The following is a 20,616-nucleotide window of genomic DNA, read 5'->3' as shown; positions in this document are numbered from 1 at the left end:
TAAGAATTTTGTAGTTGATCATTGTCATTAGTAAAATATTTGAAGTTCTCTATGCATATGAGGCTACTTTGGTAAGTAACAATGCTTTTTGAAGAAAAAATATTTGTGAATTATTCATTCTTGTGTCTGCCATGTCTGATTTTTCTTCCATTCCATTTTGTGCTCTAAAACTACTGAATTCCTGGGATTACTAGGTATTTTAAAACTTTGTTTAAAAATAAATATTTTCAGACAGCTAGGTTAACACAGTGGATAGAGCACTGCTCTTGGAGTCAAGAAGACCTGAGTTCAAATCTGGCCTCAGACACTAGCTGTGTGACCTTGGACAAGTCACCCCTGTTTGCCTCAGCTTCCTCATCTGTAAAATGAGCTGGAGAAGTAAATGGCAAACCTTTCCAATAACTTTGCCAAAAAAATCCAAAATGGGGTCACGAAGAGCCGGACATGACTGAAAACGATCGAACAACAACAGATATGGTTATGTCCCTTGACATTGATATGTCTGTGATATTATGGATGCATATTTTTATTCTTTAATAGCTTAAATAGTTCCAGAATGTATTTCATGTTGACCATCACAGTCTTTTGAGTTTTCTCTTTGGAAGGATGATAATGCATTTCCTTTAAAGCTGATCAGTTTGTTTGTCTCAATGATATTCCTCCTCTCCCTTCCCCTCCTGCCTCCAACTACATCTCCAGTATATTTAGTGGAAAATAGAGTTCAATTAACATTTAGAAGAAAATCTATGCTAATGTCTTCCTCTGAAATTCTCTTCCATTTACTTTGTATATCTGTACCTAGTTATTTGCCTGTTTTCTAACCATGTAAGTTTTTTGAGGGGAGGGGCAGGTTTTTGCCTTTTTTTTTTCTTATTTTTGTGTCCTTAGAACTTAGCACAATGACTAACTTGGAGTAAGTACTTAATAAATGTCTGTTGACTGACTATGTATTAAGTGTGGTATATTAGTTAACTTTATAATTGATAGAGGAAAGAAGGGCAGTTTATAAATTTATCTGGCATGAACAATAAGAGGCCAGTGTAGGCTACTCTATAGCTCTTTAAAAATGTGGTTGATTTAAACTTTTTTTGTTTTATTTGAAGTTAATATTTAATGATCCTTCAATTTTGTTGCATTTTATTTTGTGCAATTTATTTTGTATAAATTCAGCAGATGGTAGTTATTAATCACTTGTGCTTTTTTGTGTGAACCTGGCACTTGTTATGAGGATTGATGCAAACATCTCTTTACCCCTATTACTCCTTCATAATTTATTTTATATCCTAGCAACCTTGGTAGATATTATGCTGTCCTTACTTAATCTGTAGCTCAATTTCATCAGACCTTGGGAGCAATACTTGTTTTTACTTTCACTGAAGCTAGGAGAATGATTTGTTTTAACAGTGCTTAGGATAGTATAACATCTGCTAACAAATTAATAATCACTTTTTGTTTAATTGTATCTGCCTATCTACAGATCTAAACATCATCTGGCACTGTCTGTGAAGAGACTTTGGCAGTACTTGGTGAAACAGGAAGAAATTCAAGAAACTTTTATCAGAAATATATTTACTAAGAAGAGATGCCTAAATGAGGTAGAATTTAAAATTTATTGGTTTTAATGAAAGTTGTTTTGAGTTGAAGAGTTCCAAGATTTGTTTTAACATTTTGTTTAAAGCAAATTATTCATGGAAAATTAGATTCTAATATGAACAAAGAATATTTAAAATATTAAAGGAAGTGAGGGGAAAGACGAGGTAATCCCAATTTTCGAAACCTTTTGAATATGGAGTGTACAATTTGAGAGGTGTGTCTAGAGAGTTTTTTTGTTTTTATAGAAGGTGTTCCTGACTATATAGCTCTCCAAGGTAAAAGTTTTTTTATTAGGTGGTGTATTTACCTATTAAGAAGTATGCTTCTTGAATTTTTGTAAAAAGATGACTTGATGAGATTTTCAAGTATTTCAGCAGGTGTAATATTTTTTGGATTTTTTTTTTATAAAACACTGCATTGTGTCTTTATCTTCTTAATTAACAAATACTTTTATCTACTTGGCTTATTTATATCTCTTGTTCCTTGTCTTATATTTTGATGATTCTGTGTTTGCCACTTTTGATCCTGAAGGTTTCATGAGTATAATCATTATTGGTTACCTGCGTTTTCCTTAGTGTTAAATTATTATTCTAAAATAGTGTACTTGAGAAATGAAAGGATACAGTGGTTTTGGAAATAGAGATGAAAATTACTGAACAGTTACAATTGAATTCAACATTTTCTTAAGCACTCTGTGAAAGGCAGATGAAAGAAAGCTCAGAAAGCAATTGAACTGAAATGAATCAGAGTAGCAAACATGGGTAGGATGCATATTTTTATACATTAAAATTCTGCTTGTGTTTTACCTCAGTTTTCCATAGAAAGGGACATATTTTCACGGTTATGTGGACTATATAAACATGTGTTTATTTTATTACTCAAATAATTTTCATGCAGAAATATTGGGAATATATTAAGGTATTTTGTGGGAAATACTATTATTGCTGTTTCATTTTGCTTGTTTGCTTGAAAAACAGAGTAGATAATTATTTCATCTTATTTCTCATGGTTCTGGTACCTTAGTCGATCTTAATCCATATATCTTCTTTTTGTTCCTAAGGATACAAGATTCCCTTCCCAACCAAGGGATGGGGTATATACATTGTAAATTTAGTATGTAAAGGTAAATTTGGAAGTATTTGAGTCCCATGTAAATTACTTCAGATTCTTTTGTCTTCAAAGCTTTTCCTTTTCAGTAATTTTTTATTTCTTCCAAAAACATTAGAGAGAGATTCTCAATAACAACCTATAATCATCATTTAAACAATTAGAATATACCTCTAAATCAACCACAGACAGTAGAAAGCCAGAGAAGCACCAGAGAGAAGTCATTGATGAGTCAAAACTTTCTTCATCAGAGTTTACTGTATATGTAAATACTCCAAATTAGATTGCTTATGAAGCAATATTACTAGAAATAAAATCTAACAGTATATAAGCAAACTACTAATATGTCCAGATGATATGCCTTCAAAACTGATGCCTCTTAATTTCTCCTGTTCTTTAAAATGCATAGGTTCTTAACTTTGTGTCATGGACCCTTTTGGCAGTCAGCAGATTCCTCTGTATCCCTTCTCAGAATAATGGTTCTAAATGCATACAATAAAATAGGATTACAAAGAAAACCAATTATGTTGAAATATACTGATCAAAATATTAAGAAAACAAATTCACAGACTCCAGGTTAAGAATCTTTTCTCTAATGTGATATTAACATCAGGCTTAATTAAATGAATGAAATAATTTGAGATGTAAAATAATTGTTTTTAATGAGAGATTTTTCAGTTTTGAAGGATTTTTTAATGACACTAAGTAAATATTTTTAGTGGTAACTAGTTGGCAGTGGGTACAAATTTTTCTGCTTTGGTAAAATTAACTTAGATTTAAAAATACTCCCAGTAATCTTGCATGTTCCATCTTATCTTTACTCTGTCATGTGGTTATCTTTTTTTTTGATGAAGTCATTAGAGGACCACAGTGAAACCATCAAAAATTCTATAATGGAGGAGCCAAACTTCAACAAGGTACAAAATAATGTTCAGCTGAAATTTAAAATTTCATTCATCAATGAGATTCTTTACTTTTTTTTCCTTTTCTTTTTCTTTTCTTTTCTTTGTTTTTTGGTTTTTTTGGTGCCACAGACTACTGCTCAGAAAACTATTGACCCATTAAACTTGAGTATTGCATTGCTAATCAGTTTAATGGGTTTTTTAAAAGATTTGATTTGTTTGTCTTGTTAAATAAGAAAATTAAATCTTTTTTTTTCTTCTTTTTTTGGGGGGTTAGGGGCAAGGCAGTCAGGGTTAAGTGACTTGCCTAGGTTCACAAAGCTAGAGAATTCAGTCTTAAAGGAAGTTCAATACATCCTGTTTTATGGCTACAGATTTTTCTAGTATAGGCCTCACTATAACTATAACTAAGTAAAGCTTTGGGAAATGAACAATATAAAGTATCAGCCCTTTTATACAGATCACATTTTATTTTAAAATGTTCATAAAAGTTGTATGTTAAATAATTTACACAATATAATAGAATTTATTTTCTGATAAGAAAACAAAGCTAGAAAAGTTGAGAGTTTCTGTTTTTACATTGAAAAGTAGTAATCGCTCAACAAAAAATTTTGTTGCTTAACTTCAGTAGACAAAAAATGCTTGAACTTATGTTTTGAGTATGGTATCTAGACTTGTAGCAGAGTGTCTCAGATGGATTTAGAGGGAGGGAAAAACACTGATATCCCTAAGTTTTTTTCATTTATTTTTGGACATCCATAACTACTATATGACTGTTTGGATGAGACAATGGATTTAAAAATAGGAATTGTCTTTATTTTTTGCTTTATAATCTTAAAATTCCAGGATTGTTAGCCAGCTAGGTGGAATAGTATATAGAGTATTAGAGTTCAGATCCTGAGGCAGGTACTTACTGGCTACACAGCTAGTGTGATCCTAGGATCCACTTAACCTCTCCCTCAATTTCCTCATCTGTAAAAATGGAGATAATAATAGCACTTACTTCCCAGGGGTGTTGCAAGGATCAAATTAACACATATAAAGTGCTTTACAAACCTTCATGCTATTTTATATTAATGCTAATTCTAAATAAACTTGTATAACCTACATTCTTTTCCAAAAATTCTACTGGTTCTTGAAAGTTTAGGGAATGAATTCTGTAAGATACAAAACATTGAGGATATAAAGTAATATAAAGCTGTGTCCCCTCGTTGTGTTTCTACAAACTAAAAAAAAAAAGCAAACATTATTCTGAATTTGCCTAAGTCAATCTTCATATAGTTCATGTACTAATTTATTTCCAGAAATTGTGCTTTTGATGTTGTCAATGAAATCATATTAAGTGCCTGAGTAATAGCATGACAATAGTGCTTGATTTTAGAGATCAGGGACCAGGTTTTGAATCTTGTTTCTGATATTTACTGGCTGTATACTGTATGGCTCATTCATAAGTCATTTCATTTATCTGAGTCTCAGTTTCCTCATCTATAAAATAGGAATAATAATACCTGTAATATGTACAAACATTTATAAAGTGCCTACTATGTGCCCGGTGCTATGCCAGGAGATGGAGATACAAAAGCAAAATGCGAGAAAATACAGAATATGCAAAATAGAGGTAAGGTAGTTAGGGAGGAAGGACTTTCACTGTTTGGGGATCAGGAAAGGCTTCACAAAAGTGATGCTTCAGCAGAATCTTGTAAGTATTATTTACATGAGATTTTAAGATGGTAAGATAATATGTGCAAAACATTATTTCATCTTAAATCAGAGGTGTCAGACTCATTGCCCATAAAACTTACAGCCTGGTTTAGATTAAAATGCAATTGGGAAATGTTTAACAAAATAAATAAAATATAATACAACATAGATAATATTAATTTGTAGTTTTCTAATTCACTATCTGGGACAGCTAGGTGGCACAGTGAATAGAGTGCTAGGCCTGAAGTCAGAAAGACTTCTCTTTCTGAGTGCAAATCCATCCTCAGATACTTACTAGCTGTGTGACCCTGGGCAAGTCACATAACCCTGTTTGCCTTAATTACTCCTCTGTAAATGAGCTAGAAAAGGAAATGGCAAACCAGTCCAGTGTCTTTGTCAAGAAAACCCCAAATGGGGTCATAAAGAGTCAGATATGACTGAAATAACTGAACAACAACAAAGTTACTATCTCCTCCTCCCTCCATTGTTTGTAATTGAGTTTGACTCTATTGTCTTAAGTTCTGTGTAAGCATTTTAAGGTTTGTAAAGCACTATGTGTGTGTGTGTGTGTGTGTGTGTGTGTGTGTGTGTGTGTGTGTGTACATATATATATACATATTACCACATTTAATCTTTACAACAGTTTGGTGAGGTAGACGCGATTATTATCCACACTTTACAAATGAGATACCTGAGCCTTAAAGAGGTGAAGTGACCCAGAGTTGCCCAAGTTATAAGAGTCTAAGATAGAATTTGAAGTTACATCTTCTTCACTCCAAATCCAATGCTTAATCTAGGCTTGGAGTCTTATTTGGGTCACTGGATAGATTTAGTGACTTGCCCAATATCACATCACTAGCATATGCCAGAGGCTGGACCATAGCTAACTGATTTCTAGGCTGGTTCTCTAACCAGTATGATGTGCTACTTTAGTACAACTCCCTAAAACTAAGTTAGGTTGTAGAGCTGTTGCTGGTCTTCATTGACACAGTGGGATTCCTCAGTGGGAGTTCCCTATACTAATGAAATCACAGGTCTAGATCTCTCAGCCCTAGTCCAAAAAAGGTACCAGGCAGTAGGGATTTAAACATAACTGTATACCTTCTCAGAATAATGGTTCTAAATGCTCAATTAGCTTACATTCTACTGGGAGGATATAACATGGAAGGATATAAATAAATAGAGAATCAATTTAAAATAAACACACAGAAAGATAGTGTGAATAAAGAGCTGACCTTAGAGGTAGGAAGATGTGACTTTAAATCTCACTGCCTGCAGATACTGGCTGCATGACCCTATGAAAGTTATTTTACCTACAAATACCCCAGGGAATTGAGACTGTCAACTGGAGAGAATGTGCAATAGGAAAGGAACATTGCCTACATCAATGAATTAATACATAAGTCCAATTTACAAAAAAAAAATAGGAAAAAGAAACATAAGGGGTAGGGGGAATAATTCTAGCAGCTACTGAAATCCTCTTGAAGGAAGTAGTACTTGTTGAGCCTTGAAGGTAGTAGGGTTTCAGAAAGGCGGAGTACATTCCTTGCATGAAGGATATCTTGTGCAGCAAAGGAATGGAGGCACAAGAGGAATATCATACATAGGAAACAGCAAGAAGCCCAAGAGACTAGATTTATAAACCTAAATATAAAATTTAATTAATTTATTTATATTAATTATTAATTTATATTAATTTTAATTTAAATTAAAGAAGTTGTGTTAATGGACAGTGGGGAGCCATAAAAATATCTTGAGCAGAGGGGTAACATGGTCAGACTTATATTTTAGGAATATTAATTTGGCAGTTGTGGATGATAGATTAGATAAGGAAGAGATTAGATTCAGAAAGATCAATTAAAAGACTGTTGCAACAGTCTGAAAAAAGTAATGAGAGTCTATGTTAGGGTGATCGGTTTGAACAGACAGGAATAGGAGCGATACTGAGGAGGTAGAATTGATAAGACTTGGCAGCTGATTAGTCAAGGGTAACTCCTAAGTTAGGAAACCTGGATGATTAGAAGAATAGTGGTGTTTTTTGACAGAAGTACAGAACTTGGGACGAGGGAAAATGTAAGTTCTGTTTTAGACGCTTTGAGATGCCTGTGGAATAAAGAGAGATGTCAAGCAGGCAGTGGGAGATTTAGTAGTGGAGCTCAGATGATAGATGAGGCTTGAGTATAATCTCTGTAGAGGTAATAGTTAAAGTAATGGGGGTTAGTGAAATTTCTAATAGCAAAAGTATATAGAGAGAAGAGTAGAAGTGCCAGGGCAGAACCCTCAAATGGAGGAAGTGCATGTATGATGCCCGCCAAAGTATCAATCTGACAGGGAGGAGTGTCATGAAAACTCAGAGAGTATTCAAAAGGAAATGAGGGATCAAGGAAATGGTAGGTCAAGAAGGATGAAGACTGAGTAAAGGCCATTGAATTTAGCACAAAAAAGCAATGATGATTTTAGAGAGAAAAATAAAGGAAATATAATTAAGCCTGGGTTTGAGAAGTGACTAGGAGGTGAATAAGTGCAGGCAATGTGGAGTTTGATTATAAAACAGAAAATTTGCATAGGATAATAGTTTGGAGGGATATTAAAGTCAAGCACAGCTCTTTAAAGGATGGAGATTTTGGCATGTTTTAAGGCTACAGGGAAGGAATCAGGGGAAGAAGAGGCATGAGGCATTAGAGGGAGATAACATGACAGAATGGGCAGTTTTCTGGAGAACCAGGAAGGAATGGATTCAAAGATACAGTTAGAAGGGTTACTACTGGCAAGAAGGACCCCGTTATCTTCTGAAACTAAAGGAAAAGAAAATAGATGATGCTGAGATGATTTGAAATGTGAAACTGTGACAGAGAGGGAATTTGCAGTGGATGGCCTCATTTTTTTTTTCAATCAAATATGAAGCAAGGTCCTTATTGAGTTGGTGGGGGGGTCATGATGAAGATGGTGCATATTGCTTGAGAAGGAGAAAGTTTATAATAATTTCATGGGGGAGTCAACCAGAAACAACAGATGCTATGCAACAGTGAGGACTTAATTGAGATTAGGTAACTTAAGTCTATAGTGGACCTAACAAGCCTTCATTTTGTCCAGTGGCCTTTAACACTCAAGTTGTTGCAAAGGTGAATGTTAGGAATAATCCATGAAGCTTCTGGATTCAAAAGGAATAGAATAGGACAAAAGATTCAAAGGTCTTAGGTCTTACTTAAGTTTCATATCACATTGGTCAGATATCTTCCTTATTATCCTATCACAGTGAAACTGAACCTTAGAATTTTAAGATAGTTATAGCCCCTTATAGTCAATCCAAACATCATATATAGATTCTAGCTAATAGAATTTTTTCTGGCTATGGAGCTTAATGACATATGAATAATAAGCCACCTAGTTCTTCTTAGTAAAATGGCACTTTGAATTAGTCTTTTGGTACCAAGTGAAGCTTTTTATTTTCTTTTTTTTTTAATTTTTTATTAATTTATTTTGATTTATCAACAATCACTTCCATATGCTTTTGAGTTTAAAATTTTTCTCCCCCCTTCCTCCCCACCACCCTTCCCAAGACGGTGCACAATCTGATATAGGCTATACATAAACATTCCTATTAAACATATTTTCACATTAGTGATGTTGTAAGTAAAAATTAGAACCAATAGAAGGAACCACCAGAAAGAGGAAACAAAACTCAACAGAAGAGGAAAAAAAATAGCAATTCAACTTCCATAGTTTTTTCTTTGGATGGGGATAGCATTTTCTATCACGAAGCCTTTGGAGATATCTTAGATCCTTATATTGCGGGGAAGGGTTAAGTTTATCAATATTAGTCATCACACAACTTGACTGTTATTGTGTACAACGTTTTCTTGGTTCTGCTTCTTTCTTAAGTGCAAATTTAGTAAGTATAGAATGCTATGTGACCACAGTGATGTTTAAGGTAAATTATAGTTTACATAATTTTTCAAATGTACAGCTAGCCTTGTCAAACCCATTGAGTTGCATTAAATTATGAAGTCTAGCTTTGTTTCTTAGTGTTAAGGCAAGAAGTCAACTTACTAACAGCATGAGCATCAGATAGCCTTTGTTGTGATATTCAAGCCAAGGAAACCCCAAAACCACCCTACAAATATAGAGATTTAGCACTATTCTAAGTTGAAATCTAAGTAAATAATCTGAAATATTATTCTATGAAAAATGAAATTTGGAGAAGAATGGTTTGGCAAAGCATTATTTGAGCTAATTACATTTAGATACTTCAATTTTTCACTTGATGAAAAAATGTGGATCATAAAAAATTCTACCAGTTAGAAATTTAACCTTGGTTAACAAATACATAATTTTATACTTAAGAATATTTTTTATTTTAAATCTCCCTTTAAAAATGATTCAGATCTCAGACTACCAACACCTCATCTTGTACAATTCTTACCCATGCCCTTCCATAATTAATTTATGGATTATCTATATAAAATACCAGAGGACATCCTCTGTCTTTTATGTTCTGGTATTGTATACCAGAATAATATGCAAGCTTTCAACGTGGTATGTATCCTCCTTTTCTAGTCATAGATGATGATATTTATACCATTTTTCATGCATCAATTATAGTTAGTAACGTGATATGGCCTACATACATCCACCAAACATCTTAATGTTGTTCTGTGAGCTAATTATGGTGTTCCATCATTCACAGAAGTATAACATCACCAAGAGATCCTGCTTGGCCAGCTGGCTGAAGTATGGGAATATTGAATGCACCCTACACTTTCTTAAATGTGACCTTGCTTGTTCTCTCCTTGTTCATTTCTGGGGTTAGTTCATTACCCATTGGTAGTGCCAGTCTCTGATATATGTACTAATGTAATGATTTGATGGACTGATCATACCATTACCTGTATGAGCAATGTGTATTTGCCACCCACTTGCTTTTTCTAAGGGAAGATGGTTAGGCTAATTTTGAGTGGATCTTAGTGAGAAAGTCCTGCAGAGGTCCTTCCTTGGGTTTCTTACAATCAATAAAATGACAGCTAGAGCAGATCTGTTACCTTCCAGCTCTCTTGTTGAAAAAAGGGTTCATAACATGGAATGTGGGGATATTGAACTTTTGGCATCTTTTATTCCTCACTCCTAGAACTTATTTTCCAACACATTTTTTTTGTCATCTTCCTCTCCATTATCCACCTTGTCACTGAACTTACTATAAGTACCGGGCATATGTTTGTCTTGGTTTGTAGGATCTTGTCAAGTACTTCTTAGAATTTCTTTTATATTCCCATGTCAGTGGTAGAGGTAAATTTTACTTTCCTTTGTAGAAGTTATGAGCATTACAAAGTCAGATTTCTAATTGTTCCATGAAATGTTATTTCTTGTTCCCTTTGGGTACTCAATGAAACCAACTCCTTTGTTTCTCTTTCTTAAGTGAACCAATGAGGAGTTATTTTGTTTATCTGCAACTTTTTTCCTTCTGATTTTATGTATAAAATATTAAAGTGTCTAGAAGTGATTGGTTTTTGGAAACTTTGATGTCACCAATTAATGTTTTCAGACAATAGTTTTTATTACCCTTGCTTCCTTTTCTCTGCCAAAAAGGAATAAGCACTTATATAGTGCCTACTATGTGCCAGCACTGTGGTAAGTGCCTTATAAATATTATCTCATTTGATCCTCAACAACAACCCTGTGAGATAAATGCTGTTGTTTTACAGTTGAGGAAGTTGAGTCAGACAGAGATTAGGTAACTTGCCTAGGGTCACTCAGCTAGTCAGTGTCTTTTGAGCACATTTGAACTTAGATCTTCCTGACTTCAGGCCCCAGTTACACCTAGTTGATTGTTCAATAAATGAAATTTCAGTGTCTCACACTCATTGTTTATATTTGACCCTTTTGATTTAAACATTATGATCAATAGAGGCGGTTATGATCATACTGGAAAATATTCCAGTAGTTTGTTTTATTTAAGGTTGTGTAGTGTTGGTATGTGGGTATTCTTTTGGAGCACTGCTTGTAAGATACCTTGAAGTATATTAAACCATGGCGTGTACATGAATTATTAAAGAGACGAATCAACCTATAAGGAACTATTGTTTCACCTTTTTTACCCAGTCATTGAGAAGATAGTTATGATACTCTCAGTTTCTTAAGGCTTTCTTCCAGAGATGTTGCTTTAATATTTTGTTTGTTTTTTTTTCTTTTTAAAAGTCCTATTGATATACTTTTTTTATATCCCTCTGAGTAATAATTGCCTCACCCTCCTCCCTACAGTAGATCCTTCTCATGTAGCAAATAAATACTGTCAAGCAACATAAATCAATGTGATGTCTCATAAATCAATACAGTATCTGTGTTTGAAAATGTATACCTTGTTTCTTACCTGTTCCATCTTTTTGCCAAAAGATCAGAGGCTTGAAATCATGATTGCTTATTGCCTCGATCAGGATTTGGAAGTCATTGGTATTGTTTTTCTTTACATTATTGAGAACATTTGATAAATTATTCTCAAGGCCTGCTTACTTTGCTCTGCACTAATTTATACATACCTTGCTAAGTTTCTCTGAATTCTTTATATTTGTCATTTCTTATTGACCACCATTTTTCACTAATTTCACATACCATAATTTGTTCATTCATTCCCAGATTGGTGGATAACCACCTTGCTAATAAAAAGTGCTGCTAAATATTTATAATTTTACCCCATGTTGGTCAAAAACAGATGGGAAAGGTCTCATGTTTTTTATTTATAGTTAGATATTGATATTAAAAAGTATGTCATTGACTAACTTGAGGTGTGTATCTCTGGTAGTCATATTGCTGGATAAAAGAGTAGATAGTGGTTTTGTTCCTTCTTTTCTTGTTAGAACAATTTCAAATTGTTCTCCAGAACTGTCTTACCAGGTCACAACTCCACCAGCAATTCATTACCGTGCCTGTCTTTCCAAAGCCTATACCATATTGATCATATTAATCTTTGGATACGTTGCTTTTATATAATACCCAATTTTTTCTTATGCCTTATTAAAGAAGAATTCAAAGTCATTTTATTGGTGGAATTAGGGCTGAGACTCAGTCTCCTAACTTGAATCCAGTGGTTCAAGCTGCATTGCTTCTTTTTCGCTCTTTCATGAAATATCTGCTAAGTAGGAAAATGGTACAGTAAGATGTTTTCTTTAAGATTTCAACTTTGCTCACGATGAGTATTTTAGTCCTTGTTGATGATAATCTTGTCTCATGCTTTCAGCAACACAACAGACACCTTTTCTGCTAAAGAACATTTCTTTCCTTAATATTTATCGTGATGACTTAAATATTCTGAGTAAAGTAAATTAGTGTTTTGTGATGCCATATGATTTTTGCAATGACTGGCAAGTACGCATAATGAGATAAGTTATAAAAATGTAGGAAATGATTCCGTTAACATCAATGTCAGTAAACATAGTTTATTTCTGAATTTTAGTTTCATTCTATATGACCTTATTTACTTCATATCTTAACAATTATATTTCTTGTGAATGTTTTGACCATTTTATTATATCTTTGTGCATAGTTTCTGGTGCCTAGTTTCAAGTATAACCATATCATCTCTTTTTTTAATCACCTGTTCATTCAGTTATTGAGCATCCCAGGTGGCTGTCTGCCATTTTATATTGACTTTTAGGTTTCTGTACAATTTGTAATATTTATTCACCAGTTGACATAAACTTAAACTTCATAACCTGACAGTGACTAAAGTTGCTTCTTTTTCATTCTTTTGCCACCTTAGATATTTTAGTTGTATTTCTGAAGATGGTTCTTTTATATAAGTGTTTAGAATGGAAGTTGTAGCTATTAATAACAGCATTTATCAGGACTCATTGTATACTAGGCAATAAGACAACAACACAAATAGAATGCATAATATAATAAGTTAAAGCAAAGGACCATTGTATTAATGGATATTCACAGTTCATGAGATCATTATGGATTTATAGAGCTGACCTTAGGGGTCATCTAATAACACTCCCTCATTTTACAGATGAGGCTCAGATAGTTTAAACATCTTGTCTAATTCACAGAGTAAGCAGAGCCAGGATTAGAATCTAACAGGTTCTCTGACTTTTATCCCTTTCCATAGAGGGGAAAACTACTTGTATGTTCTAAGCAACCATTAATCTTAGCAGCCTTCTTGAAGTTATAGATCAAGACTGGATATGTGAACATTCAACCAAATGTATTTTTTAAATTGAGTGTTTGCACTCAATCTATACAAAATACTGAGGGAAGGAATATGGCAGGGCAAGTTGGCTAGTGGTTTTGTGGGAAATAGATTTAGACCTACAACTTATTTCTTAGGCCACAGTGAATTCTACTAGAATGGTAGATTTAAACTTAAAAAAAAAAGGAATAATTTACTTATCTTATTTGAAAAGGAGACATTTTCTTCTGTTTAGTAGAAAAAGTTAATAGGGACACATTATTGGGGCATTAAAAAAAATTCTATACAATGTGAAACAAATATAATTGAAAGTAAAAAAAGAAACAGCTTGAGAAAGTATGCCAAATGTGACCTAAAAACTTGACATTTATAATATGTAAGGAATTGTTAACATTTACGTATTTTCACAATGGATAAATGGTTGGAAATAAATCTGTAATATCAGAAGAGGAAATTCATTGTCAATATTCACTTGAAAAATGGCCACCTTCATTAATAACCAAGAAACACAAATTTTAAAAGTTTTAAAATACCAATCAGATTTGCAAAACAACAACAACAAAATCACTTTATAACCAATGAAAACTAGTGCATAGATGGGAATGAGGGAGGGAAATTCTTTGAGAATTACAAGTTTGTAGTATCTTTTTAGAGAGCAGCCCAGCAGGATGAAGAAAAATTTACAAAAATAATTAGTTTTTAACTCAATTATTTCATTCTGGGGAATTATTATGAAAGTTTTATTTATTTAGGGAAAAAATGATCTGTTCAAAGTTTTCATAACAGCTTTATTTGATATTTCAAGGCTTCAGGCAACTTAAAATGTCCCCCAAGCCATGGAATAATACATTATTAACATTAAATTGTACATTAATTAATGGGATAATATAATGAAGATCAACAAGGATGAGAAGTTTTAAAAAAAATCTAGACAGACTTTTTTGAAATCACACAAAGCCAAAAAAACCAGAATTAGGACAAAGTATACACTAACTTGGATCACATTAGAATAGAATATGAATATCTATATGAACAAAGACACCTTATAGAAATTTAGAAGAAGTGATGGAAATGTTATTACTTTTTATGTGTGAAAATTTGTTTGATTTGTTTAAGTAATTCTGAGGAAAGTATAATTAGTATTCTTGTTTGACATTAAGTTTATGATAATTTTTTTAAATACTCTGAGTCATAGGAGAATTATCACAGAGCTCCTCTGACTTCTATTATTTTAAGCTTTGGCATATTACATAAGCTATCTAAATGCAAAAAATAAGAAATTTTTTTCTTGGCTGACTGGCTAATCTTAGATTAGATTAGATTTACCGATCTAATCTATTCTGTCTCTCATCCCCTACCATTTTAGGCCATTAGAGACAGACCTTTGCCTTCCCCTCTCCTACCCAATAGTAGTGAATCTGTGGTGAATTAGATTCACCTAATTTATTGATTCCTGGATAGTAGTAGCCTGTTGATTTATTTTAAAAAAATCTAAGTCCCCTCCCCCCTTCTGCTGTGCCCTGATATTCCACTCATATCTTTCTAAACTATCGATAATTATGTTACCTTCTATGTCTGGGTCTGAGCTCCATGGATGGGGATGAGAGGTGGAGGGCTAAATGCCTCTATGCGTGCATCATCAGATTATGTCAGTATCCCATTTCTCATAAGAATAAGTCTTCCTCTCAAAATAAGAGTTCACAAAGTTTTCTTTTTTTACAATTTATAGTCCCCTACTTGGTATCCTGTGACACTACAGAATGAGAATGAGGGATACATTGTATATAACTATTTTTTTAGCTCAAGAAAATATATTCATATATATAAGCAACATATTTCAATGAAATGTTACATTCTTACATAGAAATTTATTTTTCTCTGCTTGCCAGCTTCATATCAAATTTCTTTTGAAATTTTCTTGGTGGAAACCATAAGCCACAAGTATCAAATATTTTTAAATATTCTTTTTCTGTAATCTTTTTCTGCACTCTGATTGTTACATTTTCTTGTATATTCTTTTCCCCCTCTATACAGATAGAAGCTGAATTGGGTTTCCCAGGAGGTAAAGCAAGAATTATCCATAAAGAATCTGACATTATTACTGCTTTTGCTGTTAATAGAGTAAGTACTTTTTAAAATGTGCTCTTTTAGTCATAGAAATATTCCTTTTTATCTTCTTTTTATACTCTTTGCTTTCTCATCTGATTTCTATGCTTTTCACGTGACATCCTTGTTTTTATATTCCTAGAACCTAGTACTGTATATAATAGTCACTTAGTATGTATTTATTGAATTGAATTTATCCTATTTGGCAGGTAGCATAAATAAATAGTATATAAAATTCTGTACTTGGAAATAGAAAGATTTGGCTCTAACACCTGCCTTTGACACTAGTTATATGATAAGGGTCATGTCATTTAACTTTTCTGAAGTAGTTCCTCATTTGTAATAATGCCCGCAGTGCAATAGGATACTGTTGGACTTAAATGAGATAATTTAAATAAAGCAATTAACAAAATTTAATATATGGTATAAATGTCACTTAATAATATCTCTATTGGCTACTCCAGGGGTGGAGACCTTGGGCCTCGGCCCCATTATAAGCTTTTCAAAAGTCAGTCTGAAGAAAAATGTTGAAGTTGTCAAGTTTGTCTTTATCCAACCCAATTCTTTTCCATATACTACTTGTTATCATGCGTTTCTGTTATCATCCTTTTTCCTTTCTCTGAACCCCTGTTTAAAGGTAAAATGCCTTCGAAGGCTGGGTTTATGTGTGTTTCTTTCTAGAGCTTTTTTAAACACTTTAATTTGATAAGGGATAGAGTTATATGTTGTAGTTATTCTCAGGTCTATCTTGATTGTATCAGTCCAATAAAATTTAAAAATTTATTGAATGCTTCCTATCTTTTGGCCATTGTATTCAAGGCACTCTTAATGGCCCTCAAACTGAGGGTGATCAAATAATATAAGTCATTACTTATTTAAAAAACAACAACCACCTTTCTATTTGTCCACCTTTTTTTTCTTCATTTGTATATTTTGTTGGGTGAGAAGTGGTCAACAGATAAAAAGATGGTATTGGAAGTAGGAAGCTAAGGGGGATAGTAGCTGAATTAACATTTATCATTCCCATTCTTCTGTCTGAGAACTTAAACTGTCATGATAATTAACAGGAAAAATTTGGCAAGCAAACTGAATTCATTTAAAGTATATAATTTTAACAGTCTTCCACCAGAAACTATCATTTATAGAACAAATGATTTTGTTTATCATTATTTGTTAATAAATTTATTTTTTTAAATAGTCACTTAAATTTTTGTAATAATTCATTATTATGTTTCAGGCAAATAGAAATTGCATAGCAATAGCTTCCAGTCATGATATTCAAGAACTGGATGTATCTGGAATTCTGGCTACACAAATCTATACCTGGGTGGATGATGAAATAGAACTTGAAACAAAAGGGTATGTTTTTATTTCATTTTGATTAAATTATTTTGTAATATTAGAGACAATAGTAATAAAATTTAAATATTCAGAGACTTGCTAAAGGACCCATGGTAAATTAATTTCTTAAAAGTTTTCAAAAGTAGAAAACCTTTATAAGCAAGGCATCAGGGATGGAGATAAAGACGGATGGAAAGAATAGTTTTAAGTATGAAAATATTAATAGAAGGCACACTAAGAGCAAGGGCTTGGAATATTTTGGGTTTCAAGGTATTTATAGTTTATTCTAAAAGAACTTTATAAAGATAAATTCTAAAAGAAAGTAAATTTAAAGACTATTTAAAAATTATAAATAAACTGAATCATTAGTAAATTGAAAAAGTAGGACCTGATTCAGCATTTTTACTTTGGTGGATGTCCTCTTGTAGGTCTGATGATTTCTTAGTTATACATGCTCGTGATGACCTAGCATCTGTGCAAGGTACCACACCATATACGCATAGCAATCCTGGAACTCCAATCAATATGCCTTGGCTTGGTAGTACACAGACTGGCAGAGGGGCATCTGTGGTAAGTAAGAACAATATCAGCAGTAATAATAACTGATGATTTTAATTAATTATAGCCACTACCACAAAGGGTTAGTGTAAGGAACAAATGAAATATGTGAATTATTTTGCAAAGATTAAAAATTCTATATAAATGTATGATGCTAATGTTATTGTTGTATAACATCTGAGCCTCACAAACTGCCTTGTGAGGTAGATGCTATAGATATTATTATTCCCATTTATAAGTAAGGACATGGAGGCCCAGACAAATTAATTACACATGCAGGATTTGAATCCAAGTGTTACTGATTCCAAGTCGAATGGTACTTACTATACTATTCAGGCTCTTGATAATTGATAGGGGTTTTCAGGGGTCCTTTTTTAATTTATTATTTTCTTTACACACAGAAGGAAATCCTTTTATTCATAATTTAATTGTTAAGGTTTTATGAGCCTGTGTGACTTTGACACCAGAAGTTCTACCTTGGAGATTAGTATAAAATATTTTTAAATTACTATAAAATTGTATTTTTACCAAGATGCTTGCTGCATAATGATTTTCCTAGTTGGTAACCTAAAAATTAATAGACTAAATATCAATTAAAAAGATTTATTAAGTACCTAGTATGGGCTTAGCCCTGTGTTTGGCACTGTAGATAGAAATACAAAGAAGGAATCAGTGACTACTAGCAAGGAGCTTGCATTCTAGCTGGAAGTATACAAATTATTTGTTGGAGGGAAGGCATTAGCAGTCATCATAGCCATGTGCTTCTAGCTGCATTCAGCAGCATGTTAGCAGAAGTGGAGGAAGAGGGTGTAAACCAGAGCAGAGGTTTAGTCAGGGGTGAAACAGCAATAAGATAAGGGAGTGAAAGATTCAAGGTGTGGTTTTAAAGGTTGAAGATTGAGATAGGAAGAAAGTGAACCCAGAAACAGGTATAATGGCTTGGTGAAATAGAAGATTTATAGGGGTAGTAAGTACAATGAGGAAGTTTTATAGGGATGAGGCATAGGAGCAGACAGGATGTTGTTGGGAGGCTTTTGTCAGAGGAATTTTTCAATATTAAACATTATCGTTATTTTGAATATTGATCAAGAAATATTTAATATTTTTCAAACTTACTTTTTGTAACCAAGTTAAAACCACTTAAGACTGAAGAAAACACTGGTACACTAATGCAAAATTTCTGTGTGTGTGATTAAGAAGGTTGATAGATCCGTGCTTATATTAGCTCTAGACTTTCCAAGAGTCTCCTTTATTGATATCTAAGAATTGAGACTCAAAGGTCAGAGAAATTCATGCTATTAACTTTTACTTGGAAATTTTTGCCTTAGAAAATATGTGTATTATGTAAATACTATTCCTTAATAGCATTCCCTTATTTGTTGTATAGTATAGCATTTTATATTTGTCGTAGCCCTTTCCTGTGCATTATCATCCTTAACCCTTCTGGTAGCCCTGTAGGGTGGGCATTATTACTCTGCCTTTCTGCCCATTTTAGAGATGGTGAAACTGATGCCCAAAATGGTTTTGTAACATTAAGATGCACAGCACGTTAGTCTTCTGAAGGGCCATCATTCCTAAATAGAAATATTTTAGGCATTAAATTCTAGACCCAGTTAAGGTAATTTCTGAGCTAACAGTGAAATAACTTCCTCATTCACTCTCAATATATAAATTCCTTTCATTTATATTTTAGTAGATCCATTATTTAATCTTTAAGTGTATATCCTATAACAGTACAGATTACAACTCCTCCTGAACTTAGTGTGTGGTCTTCATGAGCTGCCATGGCCCCCAAAAAACAAGAGAATGGTTAGCTTCTCACAAGCTATTCAGAATATAACTGGATTTGTCATTTGGTGATAAATACCTAATGCAAATAGTTGTTTCTGCTATGTCTGAACCCCATTCGGAGTTTTCTTAACAAAGATAGTGGAGTGGTTTGCCATTTCCTTCTCTAGACGAGGAAGCTGAGGCAAACAGGGTAAGTGACTTAACAGGTCACAGCTATTAATGTCTGAGGCCAAATTTGAACTCATGAAAATGAGTCTTCCTTACTCCAGGACCAGTGCTCTATTCACTGTACCACCTAGCTGCCCTTCTAAAATCCTCTGACAATAGTTTAAAATTGTTTCGTTTCAAACATAATAATCAGAATGTGAGGTAGAAATTATAAATGTGATTATTTTCTTCTATGCTTGCTGAACAGGAAGTGCCTATAGGAGAAAAATGTTATCTTTATTATTTCTTTTCTGGATGTATTTTCCCTTTGCTTCTTCATTAGGCCAGGAATCTTCTCCGACCTTGGTCTCCTAGTTTGGAAAACTGGGCTGAATCAGGGGAGTGTAGCAAGTGACAAATGTGCACACATAAAGTAAAAAGTATTTTTAATTTTCATTACTAATTCTGTGGATCTTAATGATATATTCTCTTTGGATATTCTACAACAGCTTTGCATCATTCTTTGCCTTAACTGTTTCCATTTTTGTTCTTTGTTCACTTGTATTTCCTCACCTGTTGCTGTATTGTCTTAAACTGTTTTCTGTGATGCATGAGGCAATATCAGTAAATTCTTGTTGACTTTCTTTTTTTTTCTTTTTTTCTTTTTTTGTCCTGAGGCAAACAAGGTTAAGTGACTTGCCCAGGGTCACATAGCTAGTAAGTGTCTGAGGCCGGATTTGAACTTAGGTCCTCTTTACTACGGGGCTGGTGTTCTATCCACTGCACTGCCTAGCTGCCCCTCTTGCTGACTTTCAAAGAAAGATTTATTTGAAAATTTCAAAACATTTTTTTTACCATATCTTCTTACTGTTTTAGAGGAAACTTTTTAAAACTCCAAACATGGCTCATAATATTAGAAAATTTCTATTTTTTGAAATCAGAAGGAATATAGTTTCCCTAACTTTAATCATTATTATTATTGAGAAAGAGCCAAAACACATTGGACAGTAAGGGATTGCTACTGCCAGCTTTGGCTATTTTGGAAAACATGCAGCCATCATAATTACTTTATCTTGTAGTTAGGTGGCATTCTTGTTGTTGCTACTGTCCTCCTATCATTAGTGTTGGTCTAGACTTTTATCCTCCACTTTAGGCACTCATAAAATTAAAAAAGAAAAAAGAGACCTG

At 33.2% G+C, this 20,616-nt stretch overlaps 1 protein-coding gene across 1 annotated transcript in view; it reads left to right on the top strand.

Annotated features, from left to right (window-relative positions):
* Positions 1-20,616, top strand: part of DMXL1 (Dmx like 1) — a 146,961-nt gene that overhangs the window by 107,193 nt on the left and 19,152 nt on the right. Inside the window, 5 exon segments of the mRNA XM_020979016.2 lie at positions 1,478-1,595; positions 3,555-3,617; positions 15,520-15,606; positions 16,829-16,950; positions 17,361-17,502. Of these exon segments, the coding sequence (XP_020834675.1) occupies positions 1,478-1,595; positions 3,555-3,617; positions 15,520-15,606; positions 16,829-16,950; positions 17,361-17,502 (532 nt within the window).

The sequence above is a fragment of the Phascolarctos cinereus genome, unplaced genomic scaffold (assembly GCF_003287225.1).
Source record: "Phascolarctos cinereus isolate Bilbo 61053 unplaced genomic scaffold, phaCin_HiC Scaffold_4;HRSCAF=312, whole genome shotgun sequence".
NCBI classification, from domain to species: domain Eukaryota; kingdom Metazoa; phylum Chordata; class Mammalia; order Diprotodontia; family Phascolarctidae; genus Phascolarctos; species Phascolarctos cinereus.
This window is presented reverse-complemented; position numbering and strand designations above follow the sequence as displayed.